Source organism: Culicoides brevitarsis, chromosome 3, assembly GCF_036172545.1.
Source record: "Culicoides brevitarsis isolate CSIRO-B50_1 chromosome 3, AGI_CSIRO_Cbre_v1, whole genome shotgun sequence".
Classification (NCBI taxonomy): Eukaryota; Metazoa; Arthropoda; class Insecta; order Diptera; family Ceratopogonidae; genus Culicoides; species Culicoides brevitarsis.
In genome coordinates this window covers 33,985,156-34,009,413 of record NC_087087.1, presented here as the reverse complement: position 1 = coordinate 34,009,413, position 24,258 = coordinate 33,985,156, and the positions used below count along the sequence as shown (strand labels likewise).

At 27.1% G+C, this 24,258-nt stretch overlaps 7 protein-coding genes across 8 annotated transcripts; 3 read left to right on the top strand and 4 right to left on the bottom strand.

Moving 5' to 3' along the window:
- Positions 1-620: 620 nt before the first annotated feature.
- Positions 621-6,201, bottom strand: LOC134834105 (carboxypeptidase M). Of its 2 annotated transcripts, XM_063848651.1 has the most exons (9): positions 6,111-6,201; positions 3,609-3,775; positions 3,334-3,529; positions 3,201-3,275; positions 2,422-2,671; positions 2,318-2,347; positions 1,789-2,230; positions 1,603-1,726; positions 621-836 (listed from the first exon to the last, which is right to left on the bottom strand). In XM_063848651.1, the coding sequence occupies exons 2-9, from the start codon at positions 3,764-3,766 to the stop codon at positions 696-698; spliced, it is 1,416 nt and encodes a 471-aa protein (XP_063704721.1). In that variant the 5' UTR covers positions 3,767-3,775; positions 6,111-6,201; the 3' UTR covers positions 621-695. The 2 variants fall into 2 exon arrangements, with proteins under 2 accessions (XP_063704721.1, XP_063704722.1); XM_063848652.1 differs by lacking the exon at positions 2,318-2,347.
- Positions 6,202-6,560: 359 nt separating this feature from the next.
- On the top strand, positions 6,561-8,680 carry LOC134836016 (septin-4). Its single transcript, XM_063851127.1, has 5 exons — positions 6,561-6,693; positions 6,770-7,080; positions 7,132-7,562; positions 7,965-8,063; positions 8,129-8,680. The coding sequence occupies exons 1-5, from the start codon at positions 6,687-6,689 to the stop codon at positions 8,379-8,381; spliced, it is 1,101 nt and encodes a 366-aa protein (XP_063707197.1). The 5' UTR covers positions 6,561-6,686; the 3' UTR covers positions 8,382-8,680.
- Positions 8,681-9,210: 530 nt separating this feature from the next.
- LOC134833887 (probable RNA 3'-terminal phosphate cyclase-like protein) lies at positions 9,211-10,651 on the bottom strand. Its single transcript, XM_063848371.1, has 2 exons — positions 10,436-10,651; positions 9,211-10,376 (listed from the first exon to the last, which is right to left on the bottom strand). The coding sequence occupies exons 1-2, from the start codon at positions 10,571-10,573 to the stop codon at positions 9,366-9,368; spliced, it is 1,149 nt and encodes a 382-aa protein (XP_063704441.1). The 5' UTR covers positions 10,574-10,651; the 3' UTR covers positions 9,211-9,365.
- Positions 10,652-10,719: 68 nt separating this feature from the next.
- On the top strand, positions 10,720-12,761 carry LOC134833982 (uncharacterized). The gene is made up of 5 exons (XM_063848491.1): positions 10,720-10,899; positions 10,958-11,402; positions 11,456-11,598; positions 11,813-12,078; positions 12,552-12,761. Exons 1-5 carry the CDS (start codon positions 10,784-10,786, stop codon positions 12,638-12,640), a joined length of 1,059 nt encoding a protein of 352 aa, XP_063704561.1. The 5' UTR covers positions 10,720-10,783; the 3' UTR covers positions 12,641-12,761.
- Positions 12,705-14,170, bottom strand: LOC134833983 (transmembrane protein 41 homolog). The gene is made up of 5 exons (XM_063848492.1): positions 14,018-14,170; positions 13,852-13,957; positions 13,373-13,729; positions 13,201-13,310; positions 12,705-12,993 (listed from the first exon to the last, which is right to left on the bottom strand). Exons 1-5 carry the CDS (start codon positions 14,043-14,045, stop codon positions 12,824-12,826), a joined length of 771 nt encoding a protein of 256 aa, XP_063704562.1. The 5' UTR covers positions 14,046-14,170; the 3' UTR covers positions 12,705-12,823.
- A 34-nt stretch (positions 14,171-14,204) lies between these two features.
- LOC134833984 (density-regulated protein homolog) lies at positions 14,205-14,885 on the bottom strand. Its single transcript, XM_063848493.1, has one exon. It carries the CDS (start codon positions 14,826-14,828, stop codon positions 14,262-14,264), a length of 567 nt encoding a protein of 188 aa, XP_063704563.1. The 5' UTR covers positions 14,829-14,885; the 3' UTR covers positions 14,205-14,261.
- A 3,923-nt stretch (positions 14,886-18,808) lies between these two features.
- Positions 18,809-23,033, top strand: LOC134835545 (mucin-2-like). Its single transcript, XM_063850425.1, has 3 exons — positions 18,809-18,817; positions 20,691-21,032; positions 21,087-23,033. Exons 1-3 carry the CDS (start codon positions 18,809-18,811, stop codon positions 23,031-23,033), a joined length of 2,298 nt encoding a protein of 765 aa, XP_063706495.1.
- Positions 23,034-24,258: the final 1,225 nt, after the last annotated feature.

Below are 24,258 nucleotides of genomic sequence, written 5' to 3'. Positions count from 1 at the left end.
AAAATTCGCTGTCGGAGGCTTTTTTTGAGGACTTAACTTCAATTGCGACACTTTATCTGAACTTTTTGGTCTTGTAAGCTCCCCGAGATCGATATTTCCTTCATTCAAAAGATGACTACTGAGTTTCGGTTCTTCATGTTTTCGCCCAAAATTGTCTTCAGAAGTGTTTTTATCGGAAAAACGAAGCATCTCGACGATATTTGCTTTAGTCAAAGCCGGTTTCGTTGCTTGTGTGTTAATTCCATTGCGAGAAATTAATTTTACGGATCCCTTATCTTTGCTGCAATACGACGACCATAAGCTATCGCCCGAATTTCTTCGACTTAACATCAATCTTTCCATGAATTCGTCCATTTTTTCACGCAAACTAACTTCTAACTTCTAAAAAAATACTAAAAATTGACAGAAACTGAATTGTTTGGTCAACAGTTGCCATGGAAACGACGAACATGTGACTTATTTGTTTGTCAAGTCAGATGTTTAAAGGAAAGGGGAGCAACAAGTGAGTGAAAAAATTTTTTAAAAAATCAACGAAGCGTAAAAAATTTAAATATTTGAATAAAATTTCACTTTTTTTTTTGTTTAATTCATAAATTATATTTTTTTCATTTTTTGCTAAATTTAGGAATTTTATTTATAATATTAAGCTATAATTAATTTTATTTTTAATCAAAATATTTGCTCTTTTTTTATTATTATCCAAAAACGTTACTGACAAAACTGTTAAAACCATTTGAGAGTGAAGAAAGAATTCCTTCGTCTCTGTCAGGTACAGGTGCTAATGGAGGCCTATAATGAGGTTTTTGTTCTGATGGACGGTATTGTGCATCATTGCGCTGATGAGATGAAAAAAAAATTTAAAAAAAAATAAATTAAAAAAAAAGTCAAATTAAATAAAATAAATAAAATTAAATTAAATAAAAAAAATAATTTTTTAAAAATTAAAAAAAAAATAATAAAAAAATTAAATTTTAAAATAATATATAAAAAAAATTAAAAAATTAATTAAATTTTTTTTAAAAAAAAAAATTTAAAAAAAAAATATTTTCAGAAAAAAAATTTAAAAAATTAAAAAAAAAAATAATTAAAAAAATTAAATTAGATTTTTTTAAAAAATTTTAAAAAAATTAAATTAAAAAAAATTTATACAAAAAATATTAAAAAAATATTTAAAAAAAATTATTTTGAAATTTTTTTTTTTTTTCTATTTTTTTTTATCTTTTAAAAAAAAAATTAAAAGAAGTTAAAAATTAAACTAAAATTTAAAAAAAAAATAAAATTAAAAAAAATTTAAATAAAAAATTAAATTAAAAATAAATTTAAAAAAATAATTTAAAATATTTTCTTTAAATTAAAAAAATAAATTATTTTAAATTTTAATTTGATTTAATAAATTATTTTTTAAAAATTAAAATTTAAAATAATTTAACATGAAGATGATTGCACTGAAAAATTCGCTAATTATTAAAATTTGTTAATTTGTTTCTCTAATTTTTTTCTAAATGGACAAAAATTCGTTGATTCTCGAATATTTTTTAACTCTAATATTTTCTTTTATTGTGTTTGGCTAGCTGGAGTTGGTATCTTAATCTTTCCCTTTACCTGTCCAGGCGTTATTGTGATGTTAAGTTGTGTTGGATGTTGTTCAACCACAACAAAATCGACTTCTTTCGGCAAATATCCATCGGCAAAGACTTCCAATTTGTAAGTTCCGGGCAATAAAATTCTAAAAAAAAATAAAAATTTATCAAAAATTATTTTTTATATTTTTTAAAAATTAAAACTGACCTCCAAAACTCTCCGTAACGCGTAGTTTGGAATCCAACATCACGTCCCTTGACTTTCAACAAGGCTTTTTCCACGGGATATCCATTGGTGTCTGTGACAAAACCTTGAACGCCGCGATGAACTTCCGCCAAAAATTTAATCAAGCTCAAATGATTGTCTTCCCAATATTTGGCGAGTTCATGAGCTGGCGGGAATTTGCAACAACTGATCTCGAGAGTGACTTCCATGCAACCGAACCAGATGTAGTTGTAATCTTGCATGCCGCCGGTCAAAGGATACCATTTGGCGCCGTTTGTGATGCCATTTTTGAAGACGGGAGACGATTGTTTGCACGAAACGCCGCGCGACATCTTGGAATGGTTGTCAGCGTAAACGGAAGAAAGATGCTTAAAGACATCGTCGTCAGGCGTGAGACTTGCGGTTGATGGATAACTTTGGAATACTAAAAAAAAGTTAAGTTTTTATTAAAAATTTTTCATAAAAATTAAGAAAAATTGTTAATTTTGTGAATTTCTTTGCAGAAACTTACACTGACACAAAACTTGGGATCGACATATTTCTTCGATTTAAAAGTTTTAAATTGAATTTTGTTAGTAATTGTTAGTTTTTTAACGAATTTTAAGCAAAACTTACTTGAGTTTGGTGTGTTATCATAAGGATAGCTCGCAACCAAGGCTCCGCCATGTAATGAACCGCTAAGAACAAATTGGATTTTTTGAATCCATTCCTTGATGGCGATCGTTTCAGGTTGAGGCTTTTTGGGATTTTGCTTGAAATAATCCGGGAAATTACGATTCAAGTCGAATCCTTTGGAATTTGCTCTTCCATTGACGCCATCACAAACTCCTTCTTTGGCAATGGCATATCCATCGGGATTTAAGGACTAAAAAGAGGTAATTTTTTTAAAATTAAAAAAAAAATAAATTTTTTTTTTTTTTAAAATTTTAAAAAATTTTTTTTTTAAGTTAAAATTTTAATTAAATTGAAAATTTTTTAAATATTTTAAAATTTTTTATTTAAAAAAAATTAAATTTAAAAAAATTAAATTTAATTTTTTTAAATAAAATTTTTTTAAAAATTTTTTTTTTAATTAAAATTTAATTATTTAATTTTTTTTTTAATTTAAATTTTAAAAATTTTTTTTAATCTTTTAAAAATTTTTAAATTTTAATATTTTTAAAATTTTAAGATTTTTACGAATTTTTTCAAATTATTTTTTTTTAAATTTTTTAAAATATTTTTTTTTAAATTTTTAATTTTTTTTTAAATTTTAATTTTTTTTTTTAATTTTTAATTTTTTTTTTAAATTTTAAATTTTTTTTTTAAATATTTTTTTAAATATTTATTTTTTTAATATTTTAAAAAAAAAATTTTTTTTTGAATTAAATTTTTTAAAAGAAAAAAAAACTTACCGGCAAAATATGAATTCGAGTGTTATCCAAGAGCCATCTAATGTATTGATCGGTGTCATAACTTGATACAAGGTACTGACAAAAAATCATTTTTTTTATTAAGACGTAAAAATTAAAGAAATTTAAAACTCACTTCAATCAAATGTAACAAAAGTTCCTTTCCAACAGGCTCATTTCCATGAATACCGCCAATATACTTGACATCAGGCTTGCCAATCATGTGTTCGTATGGCGACGAGGACACGACAAGTACCCACAAATCGCGATTCTGCACGGATTTGCCGATGCTATACAACGCTGTCAAGTTGGGATATCGGGCAGTGATCGTTCTACACGCACGAACACAAACACGAAAGAAATTAGGTCAACTCGTACAAAACAAAATTCTATCGAAAGACAAGGTTTTACCTTAGAAAGGTCGTCATATCCTCGTGCGTGTGATACACAAAGTCAAGACCATTGCCATCAGGACTGTATCGGCGATGACCTTCAAATGCAATGCCGTTACATGAAACCGCTACGAAGAGCACAAGTGTTAACGCAGACACGATATTGCTGCAAGCCATTTTGCGACTCTGTGAAAATGAAAACTGGAAATTAAGTTTTAATCCAAAAAAAAAACATGGATGAGAGAAAAAGTGTTGTTTGTCAACAAAAGTACAGATATCCGGTACCAGTTTTTAAAAAGTACTAACTTGCATAGTATATGTGCTTGTTTGCTCTAATACCCTATTTATCGAGTACTTGTAAAAATAAAAACTCGTCTAACAACGCGTTTAATGATACGTTCGAAAAAAAAAGATGAAAGTAATTTTTTCTTCGATTTTTAATGTATGATTATTATTTAGTCAACACTCATCGAATATCATTTATAATACACTATGTTTATATTTTTAGTATCAGGTAACTATTTAGAGAATTTCTCTAAAAAAAAAAATTATGCGTTTTCGACTTGAAAAGCGATGTCTGTCTGTGCCTTAAAAAAAATTATATATAAATATATTATTTTGCAGTTGATGATGAGAACTTAAGAAATGGAAGGAAATATTTTAGTGATACCTAAATAGAAGAAACTTATTTCATCAAGCAGCTTACTTAACAATTTGACAAAAAAGACGATCTGGATCATGAACCCTGAGAAAGAGCAATTGACAACTGACTCACGAAGAAAACGAACGACAGTTGCAGTAAAGTTTCATCCAAACGTTCTTAAGCGTTCCTTGATAGTTATTTGTTCAATTAAATGTGTTAAAGGCCTTAATGGAAATTGGCGAAAACTTTCAAATGAGTATAACCTACGAAAATTCTACAATAATAAATTGTCCGATTTCGGTCTATCAAAAGAAATAGTATTGGAGTTATAAAGTCTTAAGCTCAAGCAAAGATCGAAAATCTTTTCATGACATATTTTTATGTTTTATATTAGATCAAAAAGTATATGGAAGAAAACAAAGAAAACTACATTCAAATTTTTAGTTAAAAATTCTTACAATCTCATCTCATTTCCAATTTTGATGACATACCTGACTTGGATGTTACGCGTTTCCTTGCGAAAAAACTAACAAAGATAACTAACATTTTATCTCAAGCAGCAGAGCAGCAGCATCAAGATGACCGAAGACAACAACTAAAACTACATTCAAAATTTCCTTAAAGAAGTAAAGGTGTTTAGCGGTGAAGCTAAACTTAAAACAATCAATGATAGCATTGATTCAGCGGTCAAATACAATGAACAATTATACTACTTGAGAAAGTTATGTGAAAATGAAAATATAGCGTAACGACAAATTGGTAGAACTTGATTTCTATGACTTTTGGGTTCAATGAGAACAAGTGCATTAAATAAATTTTAACTTTGAAATTTTATTTATCAATTCGCAATTAACTTTGAAATTGCTCTATGAATATAAATTAATACTAAAATCATTTTTTTTTATCAATTTTTTAAAAATACTTTTAAGTTTAGACAAAATGCGCTCTCATCGATCATTAAAAAAAATCAACGAAAGTTTCAACTTTTTTTCAATATCATGGGTGTGATTTGTGGTTGCATTAAATTGCAATTTTTTATTTAGTTAGTTGTTACTTTCAGATTCATCGACTCAAACGCATTAAGCTATTAAGGTTTTCCGTGTAATTTCATTTGCATTTTTATATAAATCTTTGTTTTTTTCGTCATTCGGTTATTTCCAGAAATTTATCACTTCCAAGAAATCAACGCAATTGGGTATTAAAAAGAAAGCTTTTGATATATTTTTTTAGTTTGTATTCAAAAATAGTATTTTGTAATAAGAATCAAAGTCAATGACAATTTTCAGCCAAAAATTTCGCATTTTATGCAAATTAAACCGGAAATTTATTCTATGTCACCGTGCCAACATAGAGAGATGATGAATACTCGTTAGTAAACAAATTGAAAATAAACATTGGCACTCCACGAATTCCATTGTCATAAAATAAAAAGTTTCTTTTCTTTTTGTTCTTGGCGAACACTCACGTAACATTTTTTTTGCACTCTTCCACAGAGATGCCGTCGTCGTGTATTTATGCAGTAAACATATTAACCCTGACCTCTCAAAAGAATTGATCTTTCTTTTCCTTGAATACTTCTCAATGTCATGTGTGTAGCAGCACACACACGCGCGACTCCGCATTTTTCTTCTTCTTCTCGTCTTACGTGAAAATATGACACTTGTACAGTTAGTTCTTTTTATTTTTTTTTTTTAAATACGTGTGAATTTCTTTCATGAACGCTTTTTTTCTGCTTCTTATGTTTACCGTTATCATCGATAAATACACAAAATTGTATTTTTTTAGTCACTACTCGTGCGTAAATAAACTTGTTTAGCCCACTTAATTCTTCAATTTTTGAATTTTTTTTAAGAAAACTCGTTTTTCTTTAAAACTTACCTCTTTTCTTATCACAATCGATCACGGAAATTCTAAAATTCTAAAACCGAAGTTTTTTTTTATTTTTTGTAATTTTTTGAACCGTTCAACGTGAAAGAAGAAAAGAAACTGAATAACACCTTAACATTGAAAGCCAACGTTAGTATTTTTTGTTATGTATGTTAGGTACCTACTTCTTCGTATAGCCATTGAAGATGCGATGAGTAGCCCATAAACATATGAATGAGTGACTAAATTTACTTTCTTTGTTTATTTAGATTTTTTTTTGTTCGAATTGTGTTAATTATCGTGACAAAACGAAATAAATCGGAATTTTATTAATTTTATTCATTTAGAGGGGTGACAATTTCATTCATACGAATTTGACCCTCCTTATATTCGCGCATGCGCGATAGCCATCAGGAAAAATGATAACAAGAGAGACGCCATTGTCCTGAACTATACAAGGAAAAACATCAGGGAAACTTATTTTTCCCAAAAATATTAAAAAATAAATTTTTTTAATACAAAATTACGAGAAAAAATTTCATCAGAAACTCTATTAGGCCTGAAATTCGGTAAAAACCCATCAAAATCATGGCAGGTATGAAAAAACTCAATTTTTCGCTTTTGTTATTGCTTTTGACACCACCCCAAAAATTATTTTTGTTTTTGTTTAGATCGTGATTACTCCATCGGGTTCGCAACGTTACCTGAGCAGCATTACCGGAAATCCGTAAAGCGTGGATTTCAGTTTACCCTGATGGTTGTTGGCGAAACAGGCTTGGGCAAAAGTACTTTGATAAATAGTTTGTTCTTGACGGACTTGTACAAAAATCGCGTAATCCCAAATGTCGAAGATCGGGTCGAAAAAACGACAAAAGTTGAGAAGAAAACGCTCGATGTCGAGGAAAAAGGCGTAAAATTGCGACTGTCAATTGTGGATACTCCTGGATTTGGTGACGCCATTAATGCGGAGGAGAGTTGGAAGGTAAAAAATTTTTTTTTAATTTTTTCTTAATTAAAATTTTTCCAATTTTAGGTCTGTACGGCATACATCGATGAGCAATATCGTCAATATTTCGCCGATGAAAGCGGATTAAATCGTCGGAATATTCAAGATAATCGAGTTCATTGCTGTTTGTATTTTGTCCCGCCATACGGGCATAGTTTGCGCCAAATGGATTTGGAGCTCATGAGACGTTTGCATCGCAAAGTGAATATTGTGGTTGTCATCGCCAAAGCAGATACGCTCACGCAAAACGAACTAAAAGTCTTGAAGGAAAATATTTTGAATGATTTGGAGGCGAATGGAATTCAAACTTACCAATTTCCGGATTGTGACTCCGATGAAGATGAGGAATTTAAGCGGCAAGATGAGGAATTGAAGGCATCAGTACCGTTTGCAGTCGTTGGTAGCAACACAATTTTGGATATTGCAGGCAAAAAAGTTCGGGGAAGGCAATATCCATGGTAAAAATTTTTTTTTTAAATTTTAATTAATTTAGTTTTTTTTTATTAAAAATTTTAATTAATTTAATTTTTTTATTAAAATTTTAAAAATTTTTTTTTTAAATTTTAATAATTTAATTTTTTTTTTTATTTAAAATTTTAATTAATTTAATTTTTTTTTAAAAATTTTAATTAATTTAATTTTTTTTATTAAAAATTTTAATTAATTTAATTTTTTTATTAAAAATTTTAATTAATTTAATTTTTTTCTTAATAATTTTAATTAATTCAATTTTTTTTCTTAAAAATTTTAATTTTTCTTAAAAATTTTAATTAATTTAATTTTTTTTTATTAAAAATTTTAAATTAATTTAATTTTTTTTTTATTAAAAATTTTAATTGATTTAATTTTTTTCATTTTAGGGGCGTCGTTGACGTTGAAAATCCCGCTCACAGTGATTTTTGTAAATTACGCACAATGTTAATTTCGACTCACATGCAAGATTTGAAGGATACCACACAGTAAGTCACTTTTTTCATCCCAAAAATTGTTAAAAAAATAATTTTTCCTTTTAAAAAATCTTCAGAGACGTTCATTACGAAAACTTCCGAGCGCAATGCATCTCCCAAATCGCCCAACAAGGCCTCCGACAAGAACGTGGCAAGCTTAAACGTGACTCAATCTCATCCCAAAGCGAAAGTATCACCGAAACGGATCGTTTGTTGCTCCAAAAGGACGAGGAAATTCGACGAATGCAGGACATGTTGACACAAATGCAGGAAAAATTAAAGACCACACACTTAACGGACCTCAAAAAGGAAACAATTATCGATGTCTAAAGTCAATCTTCTTACCGAAAAATCGATCTCATCGATTAATAGCCAAACATTTTTAGAATCAAAAAACGAACAATTTAAAAAAAAATAATTCATAATCGCATTAAACGTATAGAGAGTAAAAAACTTTTTAGGTAGCACAAAATCGTAAGCATAGCTCTCTCTTTCCTAACTCTCATATAGCTCTAATAATTTAGTTTAAAGATTTTTTTGTGATTTTGTGAGAAAAAATAATTTTTTTTAATTTAAATTTTTTTTTTAATTTTAATTTTTTATGAAAAAAAGATTTCAAATTTTCATCTTTTAAGACAAATTTTTATTAAAAATTTTATTTTAAGAAAAAAATTTACTTCAAAAAATTAAAAAAAAATTAATTTTTTATGACAAAATATTCATGGAGTTAAATTTTTTAATTTTTTGAAGCAATTTTTTTTTGAAAATATTATTTTTTGTTAAAAAAGTCATAAAAATTTTAACTTTTACTTAAAAAAAAATTAAAATAATAAACTTAAGTTAAGTTTATTCAACTTAAGAAGACTTAAGTCAACTTAAGAAGAATTAAGACAACTTAAAAATAATTTAATTTGTAAAAAATTAAAAAAAAATTAATAATTTTTTTTGTAATTAAAATTAAAAGAAAATTAGAAAAAGTTTTAATTTTAATGAAAAAAATTAAAAATATTTTATAAAAAAAATTTTTTTTTGACTTAATCATGAACTTAAGTCAAAAAATTTTTAAAAATTTATTAATTAATTTTGAACAACTTAAGATTTTTTTTTCTTAAGTTTAAGCTTAAGTCTCTTAAGTTTTTATTTTTTTAAATATTTTTTTCGAAAAAAATTAAATTTTTCTCACAAAATCACATAAAAATCTTCGATAAAAGCAAAAAAAAACGACTTTGTTATAAAGAATTTTAGTAAAAAAAAAACTTGTTAACTTATAAAAATATACTATCGCAGCTAACTTAATAAATAAGACGAATGTGTTTAAGTGATTCGTTTATTCGTATTTTTGTATCCGATCCCAACGCAAGTCAAACTAACTTTTGGCGAACTATTTTCATCATTTTCTTCCTCATCGTCATCCATCTCATCATCGTCCTTGTGATAATCAATTTTGAACGTTACATCGAAAAATTCCTTCAAATGTTGCAACATCGCTACCGTATATTCCGACAGCATGCCCGTCACGTATTTACTGACATCCTTTTGACTCAAGGCCATGAAAAGCGTTACGATCCATTGACACGACGAATCGACGCAACCTCCGCGGAAAATTTCTTCGATCAATTTGTGAGCGGTGCTGATGCCCAAATCCTCCGGGACTGTCGGATTTTTGTTTGTGTCCGAAAGTGTTTGGGAAACTCCTTCGGCGGAATAAAAAACGTCGTTATTTGTCTCTGCGGTGAGTTGAATGCCGTATCCCGGGCTTTTTCCCGAGGATTTTCCCTTATTTTGATCTGTATAAATGTAAATGTCGGGAATGAAGTTGAGCAAGACGCCTTTTGCTGCTTCAACAGTGCGATTCATCACGGAAGACGGGACTTTGCAGCTGTAAACGATGCCACGAATGCGTTTTACTTTCCCAAAATTCATCACTTGAATCGCTTTGAAATTATTTTTCACGGGACACTTGAAAAAAACTTCACCGCCGCCCAAAGGCATCAATCCACGTTTGTTTATCATGATGTCAAGACCCTCATCGACGATCAAAAATCGCTTTAAAACTTTTAGAGTTGAACTTTTGATCGTGTCAACACTGACAGACTCGCTACTGTTCGTAACTCCATTGAGAACAGCTTTTAGAGGATTTTTGCAAAAAGGACCCACAGCAACGAGCAATTCGAGGTAGTAACCAATCCCGCGTTGAACATTACATTCGTGTTGTACAGGCCCTCCTTCCAAAAATCCGGGGGAAAAATAAATTTCTGTCCCGTTTGAACTTATTTCGATCGTTGTTCCATTCGTGATTTTATCTACTAAGCGAATTAGGGACACCTAAAAGACAAAAATTCAACTTTTACATGGAAATAAGTTAAAAATGTAAAAAAAATTACCTCAAATTCTTGTAAACCTTTCCCGGCGGGTCGAATATTTTTGATTCTGATCGGTTTTCCACTCAAAATTGACAAAATCAGGCGTTGTTTGAAGAAATTGCATCCGTAATACTCCAAAACTCCATCAACTGTTGTCATTTTTTAACAAAATTCCTTAAAAACTTTATTTTTTAATTATTTTTTAGCTCCAGTCTGTACCACGCTGCTTTGTTTTGATATTTTTGACGTTTTAAATGACAAACAGCTGCTCTCGTACATCGAATGGCATCTATGGACTAAAAAAAATCAATGTAAATAAACAATGCAAACATAAAAAATTAAATTTTTCTCAAAAATTTCAAAAATAAAATGGAAGACTCCATCGATCTCGACTTCAGTAACATGAGCAAAGAAGAAGCTCTTCAAAAATACGTCAGAAACATGAAAAAATTGGAAAAAGCAGCTAAAAGAAGTAACATTAACGGGTAAAAAATAAAATTTTCCTTAAAAATTTTCAATTTCTCAAACAAATTTTCATTTTAGAGCGACTTTCAAGCAATATGTCCTTCAACAATTCCATTACAAGCATTCCTATTGGACCTACAAATGCTTGGTTTACTACAAAATCAGCAGCAAATTCATCTCCCGGTTCTTCAGACATCACAAAAGAACATTTTTCAAGTTCCTGCTGTTAATTTTCCTGCTTCTCGTGCTGCAATCGTACAAAAGTGAGGGTCAGGCGTGGTTTATTCGCACAATTCAGACCTTTATTTATCCATTTATGCGAGTTTTACGGAAAATTGCTATTCCATTACTTGTGGTCTTTCCTCAAATGGCGAATTTGTACGAAGAAACTTGTCTCGTGAGCAATCCGTACTTCCAAACGAACCAAATTGACTGCACCGGATGTCAACATATCAATATTATGGATTTGACGAGTCAAGCTCATTTGATAAATGTTTATAATAATTTTCCGTTTTTGCTGAATGTGAGTTTTAAAATTTTTTTTGAACTAAAATTTATAAAAAAAAATTTTTTTAGATGGATTCTGAGGAAATTTCTCTCCAAGACATCCATTCGCAAGTAATGAAGATGCGAGAAAGTTCGGTTTCTGCTCAGTCTTTGGCTCAAACGTTTCTGACTTTTTATAATAACACGAATGACAAGCAAAATCACAGTATTTGGTAAGATTTTTGGCCTAAAAATTATTTTTTTAATGAAATTTTTCAAAAAATAATTTTAATGAAATTTTTTAAAAAAATTTATTTTTAAATGAAATTTTTTTAAAAATTATTTTTTAATTTAATTTTTTTAAAAATTATTTTTTAATTTAATTTTTTAAAAAATAGTTTTTAATGAATTCTTTAAAAATTTATTTTTTCATGAATTTTATTTTAGGAAATGCAATACGATGAATTGTGCGCGACTTTTAAGAAAAGTTTTGCCTCGCCCGAAGAAGTTACCCAAAGAAATGAGCATCAGCATCACGAGATTTCTTACTTTTGATACTCGGGATTGGCCTGCGTACAAAATTCCCGATGGAGATTGCGATATGTCGTTCATTTATCAAATTATTGGATCTCGAAAAGTTGTTTTGACGCCAAATTCAAAGTGTCTCGACGTTTGTAAGAAGCTGACGATTAATTTATCTGAGAAAAATATTCGTGAGTATTTGAATTTTTGTTTTTTTTTTCATTTTTTAGGTCATTACAAATATTAAAAATTTTTCCGATTTTTTTAAAATAATTTTTAAAGAATTTTTTTAAAAATATTTAATGAAATATTGAATCTTCGATACTTTTTTAAAAAAAAAAATATTTAAAAAATTAAAATAAATTTTTTAAATAAAATTTAAATTCGATACCTACTTTTTAAAAAAATATATAAAAAATTTAAATATTTTTTTTTTTAAATAAAATTTTTACTTTAAATTTTTTTTTCACAAAAATCATAAATTTTTATAATTTCTTTAAATTAAAGTTCACTAATGTAACAAATTTAAAAAAAATTCAACTTTTTATTTATTTTTTTAAAATTTTCTCAAAAAATCAATAAAATCGGAAATATTTGTCATATTTTTAATGACCTTTATTTAATTTTTGATAAAATTAATTTTTTTTTATTAATTTCTTTTCAGTTTTCTATAATTGGTGGTTTTACGATGCAATTTCCGTACCAAATTATCAGTCAAAATTGTCAATTTCGTATGTTGGATCTTATTGCTGAGCCCATCGAAGACAAAAATTATTTAAAATTACCGAGAAAAAATCAAAACCAAAGTCAATTCTTGAATTTTACTATTTATTGCTGAATTATTTTAAATTAAAATAAAAGATTTAATTTTTCTAACTAAAAATCGGTGTCGAGGTTTGCGTTTTTTTGTGTACTTTTCATACAAATTAGCTGTATTTAGTCCACTTTGGATTTGAAATACTTCTTGAAGATGACGGGCGAGAGTGACAGCACGGATAGAACTGACAATATCACAGTCGATTGGAACGAGAAAGCATCGCTTGAGCTCGTCATTTTGTACAGCGTCTTTCCAGCTTGGACTGCGATGAATGATGGCGGAGCAACACCTGAAAAAAATTTTTAATGAAATTTTTTAAAAATTAATTTTAATGAAATTTTTAAAAATTAATTTTAAATGAAATTTTTTAAAAATTAATTTTTAATGAAATTTTTTAAAAATTAATTTTTAATGAAATTTTTTAAAAATTAACTTTTAATGAAATTTTTTAAAATTAATTTTTAATGAAATTTTTAAAAATTAATTTTTTTCTTACCGAAAAACGTTCCAAACACAAATGGCGATAATGGAACTCCCAAAACGGGTGCTGTCAGGTTAATAAACCAATTTGGCAAGAGTGGCGTCATTCTTAAGAATAACATGTAACTGCAAAAAAATCAATAATTTCATTAAAAATTCATAAAAAATAATTTTTTTAAAATTTTTACCTAAATAAATCACTTTTATGTTTCTCAATTTTCTTCGACCATTCAGCGATGCGATCAGGGAAATAATGCAAGACTAGTCGTTTCCCAAGGAATTGCGAGACAGTATAGCAAAAAGTCGCTCCAAGTGCCGAGCAACAACAAATTAGCGTAATTGCCGTCAAAAAATCAAACAAAAATCCACTTAAAATCGAGAGGAATAACGATCCCGGAATGGCAAAAGTTTGCAGGAAAATGTAGACTAGAATTATTCCTAAAATTACTTCGGTAAAATGTTGCTCTTTGTACTTGTCAAGAACGCGTCCCAGATTTTTGGCATCCTCCAAGTTAAAGGGGATTTTTATAAACTGCTTTTCGGATCTAAAAAAGATAAAATTTCGTAATAATTTGGTCAAGGTCGCTCAGATACGATAAAAAATTTAATTTTTAACGAAATTTCAGCTAAAAAAAATTTTTAAAATTAAATTTTATCATTTGCTTACTCATCAATATGCGGAAATTTGCTGTAAACGTAAATTAAGCCTACGATACTTAATGAAAAAATTCCAATCAGCACAAAAACCAAACTCAAGGATGAATTTTCTTTGTCTGAAAAAGACATGTTTTAATGAGTTTCGATGCCAAAAGTTGCTTTTCCGCGAGATTTACCTTTGCTGACGTCAGTCTTCTTGTCCATGCCGATAATCAAGTCTTCCAAAAGGTAGAAAAAACTTTTTTCTTGGTCCTTTAGTCGTTTTTTTGTCTGTTTCTCTCTTGGCTTGATGTTTTTTCGTTCGTCATGATTTTGACGTTAATTGAGTTTGACAGCAATTGCAACAGAATCGGACTCAGGGGGAATGTTTTGAATAAAAATTCGATTTTTTTATTTTTTTTTAATTTTTTACAAAATTTTTTAGCGTTTCTGATCTCCCAGATCTTCGATGAAGTCTTCGTCGATTTCGGGCCATTTTTCCGGAATCACATCGAACAAGTCGTCTTTGACGTCGCCTTGGATGACAATTTCGTCGTCTCCCGTTACGGAAGCTCCGCATGCGAATTTGCTTCCGAAATATTTCGCCGCTACTTTTAAATCAATTCCGAAGGATCCCAGCCCAACCACGACTGTTACGGACTTTTTCTTGCCTCTCGGAGCACGAGACAGACACAATTTCTTCGGGAGATCGTCCTTTTTCTTCGTCTTGATGATTCCTTTGCCGCCGCGTTTTTGTCGTTTTTTGTCGTCGTCGCCTTCGCCATCAGCTCCTGCGCCGGAAGAAGTTGCTGCGCCATCGAGTTGCAGCTTTTCAAATTCATTCGGGAGATTTTTCTCCAACCAAACTTTGCACTTGGCATATTCCGGATAGAATTCGCAGTATTCGACGGGCAAACCGCAATTTCCGCAATATGTGACAATGACGGGGTAGGTGACGTCAGGGCGAGGACCCAGTTGAAGCTTTAAGGGGATTTCTACTTCAGTCATTTTTTAAAGATTTTCTTCGAAGCACAGAAAAATTTTGGTGATGTGCTGTGAGTTGACGTCTCAAAATATTTAAAAATTGAATTAGCAGAAGCGATTTTTTACGTGTTTAGCTTAAAAATGATCAAAAATTATGCAAAAGTGCTTTGGATGTCTTTCTGATTTCTCAATTTAAAAATTGAAAAAAAAAACGTAAAAAAATAAAAAAAAAAAACAAAATATGGTCGTTTTTAAGCTCGAAATTTATTAAAAATTGATTAAAATAAATAATGATGAAGCTAAAAATTAATTCAAAAAATTTTTTTTTAAATAAATTTGAGCTTGAGTAATTTAAATATTTTTTAAAATTAAAAAAAATAAATTTTCTGAAAATTCTCATTTATATATTTTTTTTTATTATTATTTAAAATTATTTTTTTTATATTTTTTTGTTTTTACACAAAATCTAAATTATTTTTTTTTTTCATATTTTTTAATTAAATTAATTGTTCATTAAAAAAAGTATTCACTTTTAACATGTAAAAAAAATTGTCTTGAATTTTTATTTGACCTGTCCTTTAAAGTAAAATCATTTTTAAATCAAAAAATATTTTAAATTTTTTCTTCTAAAAATTTTTAAGAATTTTTTTTACTTTTGGACTTAAAATATTTTTTAATATTGTTTTTAATTTTTTTTTATATTTTTTTTTTAATTTTTTATCTTCTTAAGCTTAAAATTTGTCAAAAATTGATTAAAATAAATAATTATGAAGCTAAAAATAAATTAAAATAATTTTTTAAAAATAAATTAAAATAAATTTTTACAAATAAATTAAAATATTTGTTCAAAAATAACTTTGAGCTTTAAACCTAAAATGCTTCAATAAATTTTAATAAAAAAATCTTTTAAATTTAATTTCCGACTTTCTTAATTTAATTTAATTTAATTAAATGTCTTTATTACACAACGTCAAAAATTTTCCCTTCAGACTTGATCAATAAGCCATTTACCATCATTTTCATAATAATAATTGTTTTCGTAAAAATAAAATAAAACAGTTGGCAATAAATTATTCAAACACCTTTCAAACTACCTTCACTTACAATTGAAATAAAATTCAATTATTTTGTCTCTGAAATTACAGAATCTCCATGATAATAACGCAAAAATCATCAGAAGAAGAAGTCAATGCACGCTGACGGGAACTTTTTTGGCCATTTACATGAATAATAATTCACAGAAAACAATGACACGCCAAGACAAGACTCCGAGAGTTTTCATCCAGTTTCACTTTCTTTCAGACTTTGCGCGCAAGTTCATGGTCGTACATAATTACACACAATTTTTTTCAATTTCACATAAAATTTTAGTAGGCACACGAAAATAAAAAAGTACAACAAAAGGAAAACACCTATTATTTTTACGATAATTATCATTTTTATTCGAAGAGATGCTTTTTCCCTGAGAAACATTAACACTCCGGCTTGATGAAAAAAATCAAAAGTTCTCATGCCAAACACAATGCCACAATTGTTCACTTTATATATTTTTGCGTGTTGTTACACATAATATACAGCTATCATCGAAAGTATATCATCATCATGGTAAAACTAAAAAAAAAAAAATAAAAATAAAATAATTTTCGGAAGATATGCGGCATGGCGCGGGAAGAAAGTCAAAGTTTCTTTTATCTTTACGACTTTTCTTTCTTTCATGGCTCATAAACGACCTTCGAGGGCACCATGCCGCGGCGAAAGGTCTTCAGAGCGTCGGAGGGGAGTCAACTTCATTATTATTATTACCTTGATTAGGTGACGATTCCACGCATTTTTCGACTTTTACGACTTTTTTCTTTTATTCGAGGCACGTATTCAGGTTATCGCTTGTTGCGTATTGCAGTTTTGTGTTGGTTTTTAATAATATCGATATATTATTTTTTCGAATATTTCTTGTTTTGTGAAAATTATTTTGTTATGTCATGTTAGAGACATGTTGCTTTTATTGTCATAACAATTTGATCATAATTTAAAAAGTTATAAATAATGTTGTTTAACATTAGGCGACACGAAAAATTGTCAATTATGAGAAATTTCGTAATTGAATTGAGGCACGAAATGGGAAATTTTGCTTAATTTTTAGATTTTTTTTAGTATGAAAAGGTCTTGTTTTAGTTTAAATTGCTTAATTGAAAATATTTTAGAAAATAAAAAATAAAATAAAAATTTATATATTAAGGAAAATTTTTGAAATGTTTTATAATTTCTAAATTTAATAATTTAAATAATATTTTAAAATTATTTTTATTAATTAATAAATTTATTAAATTAATTTAATTAGAATTATTTTTACAATTTTTTACTTAATTAAATATTTTTTAAATATTTTTAATTTAATTTTTAAATTTATAAAAATTCTTATTAGAATTTTTTTTTAATAATTTTTTTTATAATTTTTTTTTATAAATTTTGCAAATTAATATTTAATTAATATTCATAAAAAATAATAATTTTTAAAATATTTTTTTTTGTTCAAATTTTTTTTATTCATTTTTTAAATAATATTTTAAAATAAAAAAAAATAATTTTCTGAAAACTCTCATTTATATTTTTTTTTTATTTTTTAATAATTTTAATTTTAAAATTATTTTTAAAAGAATTTTTATTAAAAAAAATTATTCAATTTTAACATAAATGTTGTAAAAATTGTCTTGAATTTTTACTTGACTTGATATTTAAATTAGAATTATTTTTAAATGAAAATAATGAATAATTATTTAAATTTTTATTTTTTTCTTCTCAAAATTTAAAAATTTTTCACTTTTGAACTTAAAATATTTTTTATTTTTTTTTTAATATTTTTTTTTTGAATAATTCCTAAAAAATATTTAATTAATTTAAAATATGAAAAATAAAAAAAAATAAATTTAACAAAAAAAAAATTATTTTTTCATGAATTTCTATTAAAAAAATATTAAATTAATAAAAAATAATATTTAAAAATTTTTTTTTTTTTTGACAAATTTTAAGAATTTTTAAGAAAACTTTAAAATCTTGTACTCTTTTTGTTTCAAAATTAATCAATTAAAAATGCAAAAAAAAAATAATTTTATGAAATTTCATTCACTTTAAAAAATTTTTATAAAAAAATCCAATAGAAGTAATTTTTTAGACAACAATTAAATCTTTTGTCTTACCACTCTAAGCGCCATGTCTCCGCAGGTATCCCATATTGATAGCCTGTCTCCTGCTGATCCATACTTGTTACATCTAATTGCACTTAAAACAATCGATTTCTTCTGCAAAAACAAAAAAAAATCATATCAGCTCTAAAAATCTTCATTTTTTCATGTCTCGAAAAAGAAAGAGAGACAAAAAAATCTTCGTAAGCTATTTAAGACTTTGATTAATGCATAACAAACCAATTTTCTATGTAATAATTTTTGGGATCGAGATCGGTAATCATCACATTAGACACACCTAGGATTATTATTACATGACTCAGAGTTATTCAAGGTTAACACAACAATGCATTCATTGAAAAGGAAGGTAATTAGAACCCGAGCAAAGAAGACGAAAGCAATGAAAGGATGAAAAAATGAACCGACTCGACATCAAAAGATGTGTGATTTCTAAGAAATCTTTTAAAAATCTCACAAAGAACTTGTCAGATTTTTTTTTTTAATTTTTTTTTTATAAATTTGAATAGATTGGACTCGAAAATTCCTTTTATGATCAAAGTTCATTGAGTTTTATTCAAAAAAAAAAAAAAAAAATTAAAATAGAAAAGAAAATGAAAGAATGAACAGACATGTAAAAATTATTCATAAAGACCATATTTGATGAAGATGATGAATAATTTTTCAAATGTTAAGTTATTATATTGTTTTAAATGCAAAAAAAAAAAATTTATTAATAATAATGTAATTTATTCAAATAAAAATTGCTCATGTACATTTTTGTACTTTTTGCAGTTGGAAAACAAGTTGATATCAACGGCAGCCAACATGGGAACTGTATCCAAACAAAACAAACAAATATTGCACATACAAACCGAACGCCGAGGCAAGTAAAGGAAAGTGAAGAAGAATATGGGTCATTATTATGTAGAAGGAATGTTGTTGACTATTGTTCATCGCATTATGTCTTGTGCACTCGTTGGCGTAGGATGTGATATTTGAAGCTCTCTACGGCGCGCGGTTTTTATTTTTTTTCTTATAAATTTTACATTGCAACAAGCAACATCTTTTAATAATATTAAATTTCGTGACTTTATTTTGTGTATTTTTGTGTGTACGAAAGTGAAATGATCAGAAAAATACAAAAACAGCAACAACACGACGATGAATGCTGGTTTCGTCGATAAAATTGATAAAATAAGAAATTGAAGAAAAAAAATATTTGAAAAATTTTAATTAAAAAAAAAAAAATAGACAAAAATAGTGAAAATAGAAAAAAATAAATAAATTAAATTAAAAGTTGGATTAACACAAAAAAAAGGTTGCCAGTTGATATGAATTTTGTTATTTGGAATATAGATTTTTGTGGTAACGGATAAATTAATCCTACAATGGTAAGTCACGAAAATGATTTTTTTTTCAAGTTAATAAAAAATTTTATAAAAAAAATATTTTTAAAAAAAAATATTTTTTTTTAAACTCAGATTTTTTTATTCAAGAAAATTTAATTTTTTTACCATTAAAATTTTTTGGTTTAATTTTTTTTATGATTTTTATTTAAATATATAGGTAAAATATTTATATCATAAAACAAAAAAATAAATAAAATGAAAAATATTTAAAAAAATTAAAAAAATATAAATTATAATGAGACTCGTAAAATATCATCTTAGATTTTGTAAAAATAATTAAATAAATAAATTTTTGTATTGTTTTTTCATTTAATTTTTTTTTTGTAATTAAATAAATTTAAAAAACTTTTCTAAAGGAATTTGTCAAAATAAAATTTTATTTTTGAGTTTTAGAATAAAATTAAATAATAAATAAATTTTTTAATTAAAATAAAAAAAAATAATTAAATTAATTTTAAACTTTTTTGAATACAAAAAATTATTAATTTTTTTCTTTTATTTAAATATTAATTTTTTTATTATTTTAAATTTAATTATTTTATTTATAAAATTTAATTTTTTATTTAACGAAAAATTTTAATTTTTGTAATTTTTTTTTAAATATAATTATTAAATTTTTATTTTATTTAAATATTAATTTTTTTAAATTGCTTTTTTGATTTTTAAAATTATAAATTTAAAAACTTCATAAATTAAAATAATTAATTTAAAAAAAATATTAATTAATTTTTAAATAATAAATTATTTTTTTTAAAGATTTTTTTTTTGCAAAAACATAATTTTTAAGAAAAAAAATTTTTTTTTGGTACAAAATATTTTAAATTTAGGTAAATTAAAAAATTGTTAGATAAAATTATATTTATTCTTTTAAAAAAAAATCAAAACAAAAGCTTATATTTTATGAGCTCTGTAATTTGTTTTTATGATAATGACTATGTTGCTGTGAAAAATCTCTTCGACGCTTCAGGGTAACAGTACATCTTCTCATGAAAAGTGAAATTTTGAAGCATTGTTAGTATTTTGTTTTTTAAAATGACAGAACAATTATTTTTAATTATTCAAAAACGTCTTCAGTTTTCATAAATTATATTATTAAAATTTTCTGTCACTATTTGAATTTATTTATTTTCAAAAAAATAAAATTAAAAAAATAATAATAATAAAAAAAATAATTTAAAAAAATTAAATTAAATGTAAAATTAATTAATGTTAAAAAAAAATTATTTTCAAAAATTTTTTATAAATAAAATTATAAATAATTAATTAATTATTAAAATAATTATTTTTTCTTTTTTCAGAATTGGCTTCTTTTCTTCTCACTGTGCCTTATTCTGCCAGCATTGAGTACGCCTTTCGATGACACTCCCGTAGATTATCTCGTTCCTCCTCCCGTGGCATCTTCGAGAGCGATTCCCGGACCATCATCTTCGCATCAAAACATCGAAGAGCCTCCTTCATTCTTCAACCGTCTCACAAATTGGATGTTCTCTTTCGGTCGAAGTTATGAACCTCCACGAGATAAAATTATCGCCGCTCCAAGTGAAAAAATTATAAATTATCAAAAACCGGCAAAACCTTTCCATTCAGACAAAAATGCAGTTGACGACCCTTCATGCAGTCCGTGTAACAAAATTCCATGGGTAAGATTTTTAACTTTTTTTTTGTTAAATTTTTAAATTTAATTTTTTATTTAGGTCCCAATATTCCCGAAAAATACGCCACAAACCCCAAACGACCTAAATCGACCATTACCGCCTATAAAATTTTTGGCATCAACTCTTCCGCCGACGACAAATCAATATTTGCCGCCAAGTTCAGTGATTTCGTATCAACCTCCGACTCCGACATCATCATATCAGTCGCAAAATTCGTTCCATTCGACATCAATAACATCGATTTCGTTCTCAACTCCGTCATTTTTTGGACCATCAACAACCTCAAGACCTTTAGATTTCGAAAAATTTACTTTTACAACGACGCAGCGTCCTTTTAGGAATCAAGAACCGTTTCGAGGTGTCACATCTCCCGAATATCTACCTCCGCGACAAGTGCTTCCGATCGAAAATGAGAACAGACCTTATGCTCCAATCCCGTTGCCGAATCTCAGTATGACCCCCATACCTCCGTTGCATGAAGCAAAACCATTTTTACAAGATCCTTATCGAAATGCGCCAAATAGTGGGTCATTTATTCCCACATTTTCGAATGGGACGAAGTACATTGAAGGCTTAAATGTGAGAATGCCGCCGATTTTGACGCCATTTACCTCTCCGAACGTAGCTACGGCACAAAATTCACCAAATGTCGAAATTCACGAGAGTTTGCCCGTGCTTGAATTTCAACATACGACCATCGAAGACAATTACGACAACTTTAAGACGACTTCTCAAGCGAATTTTTATCAATTTTCAACTTCTACCTCTCGTCCGGTTGAAATTTCAACACTTTCGAACATTTATCGCGGGAAATTAACCGAAAACATTTTAGATCCGACTCGCCAACCGAGCATTTTGGACACTCCCATCATGCATTTCAACAAAAGTGAGACAAATGTGCTCCCGATAATTGTTTCGTATCACAATAATGAGACAAATAACAGTCAAAACACGCAAAATTCGATCATTACACAAGAAAAAGTCAAAGAAGTGAAGCCCCTGAGGTATATTATCCCGTATACGACCCAACAGAGACCCCAACCATTCAGAGCAAAGAACTTGCGAAATCAACAAGGGACTGATTCGGCATCAGAATTTTCGGAATGGGCACCGCAAAGGAGTTTAGACCAAGATTTGCATGACACACAAGAGAGTGCGATAGTAACGGCGACAGCTCCAACCCCGCCTTCGACGATAAAAACGACGAAATTCATTGCGAAATTTCTGGCTTCGTCAATTAAGGAACTTTTGAACAAGGAAAAAATCGAAAGAATTGACACGACGGAAGGAACAACGACGGAAATGACGACTGAAGAAGCTATCGAGACGACAACGGAGGTTCCAACGACGACAACTACTGAAGAAATTACAACAACAACAAGTACAACGACGACGACAACTGCAAAAACGACTCCATCGACGACGATGACGACAAAAATCTCGACGACGACAACCGAAAAACCCCCTTCAACGACGACCAAAATCGAAAGTGTGCCATTTGACTTTGTGACATTCCAGGAAAACATCAACAAATGGACCGAGGAGCAGTTTGCCGAAACTAACGAAATTCCCGGTTCAGCCACGACGCTGGAAATGGTCAAATATACCAAACCAATTCCCGTGGAGTACATCACGGAAAGTACTTTGCTTCCGAAAATTACTGTCGTAACGCCACAAAATTACTTTTCGACGACGACACCCTCGTCGACACAGCAAAAATCGAGACATCGACCAACTTTCGCCGATGTCGATTCGGTGCTTCTTGATCGCCTCAAGTCCTCCTTCAAACAAGCCAAAGCCTATTCCAGCTACTCGTATCGCAATGAACAATGGAAGAAAGCGCAACTGACGATTTCTCCGATAACAAAGGAGAAAATTTACATTGTCACGCCGGAGACAATCACGAATGACGATGAAGATGCGGCGGAAATATTTCCGCGGTTTAAGAAGAGACCCACGCCGGGCAGGGGAATGAACTTTTCTTAGATAGAATTTTTTTTTAAGGTAAATTTTGAGTCTTTTAACGTGAAATATTGAATGAGAGAAAAAATAAATAATTTTATAAATAACATTAGACTGATATGTTAAAGTTAATGAATAATTTGTAAAATAAAATAAATCCAACTTTGCGACAATCCAAAAAAATTTTTTTTTGTAAAGATTTTTTTTCAGAAAAATTTTGAATAATTAGAATAAATTTATGCAATGAATTTCGCACATAAAGAATTTTTTATTTAATGATTTTAATTTTTTTAATGATGAAATATTTTTCTTCAAATATGACTTTAAATCTAAAAAAATTATTAATATTTTTTTATTTTTTTTTAAATATATTTTTTAAAAACATTATTTTTTAAATATTCAAAATAATAAAAAAAATTATTTTTAAAAATAAAAAAATTGAATAAAAATTTAAAAATAAAAAAAAATTAAATAAAATAATTTTTAAATATTTAATAAAATAATCAAAGCTTGATTTTAATCTTTATTATTTTATTTTATTTATTTTTTTTTTTAATTTATTTTCATTTTTTTAAATAAAGTGACATTTTAATTTAACTTGTACATGAAATTATTAAAACAAAAAATTTTTTTTGACAAATCTTGAGAATATTAAAAATTTTTTTAAACGTTTTGAAAAAAAAATTTTTAAAAAAAAAAAATTTAAAAAAATAAATTTAAAAAAAAATAAATAAAATATGAAAGATCAAAAATTAAATTCTTTTAAAAATTTAATGAAAATTTAATTTAATTTTTTTTAAATCTTTTAATGCAAAATTTATTTTTTTTAAAATTATTTTAATTAAAATTTTAAAAAAAAAAAAAAATAAAAAAAGATAAAAAAAATAAAATAAAATATGCAAGATCAAAAATATAATAATAAAAAAAAATAATTTTTTTTAATTTAAAAAAAAATTAATTTTTTATTTTTTATATTTTTTTTAAATTAATTTTTAAGTTTAATGTAATAATTTAATTAATTTGTAATTTTTTTATAAATTAACTATTTTTCCAAAATTTTTACTTCCTTCTGAAAATTTAAAAAAAAATGTTTAATTTCGTATCATCGTGTTAATTATCATTAATTTTACCACTTAAAAATATTTTATTGAATGATAATTAATTTTTCTTCCGTACCTAAAATTCACCTAAAATCGTAAAAATCTTATCAAAAACTACTCATACAAGCTATTCAGATCAACTACTAATC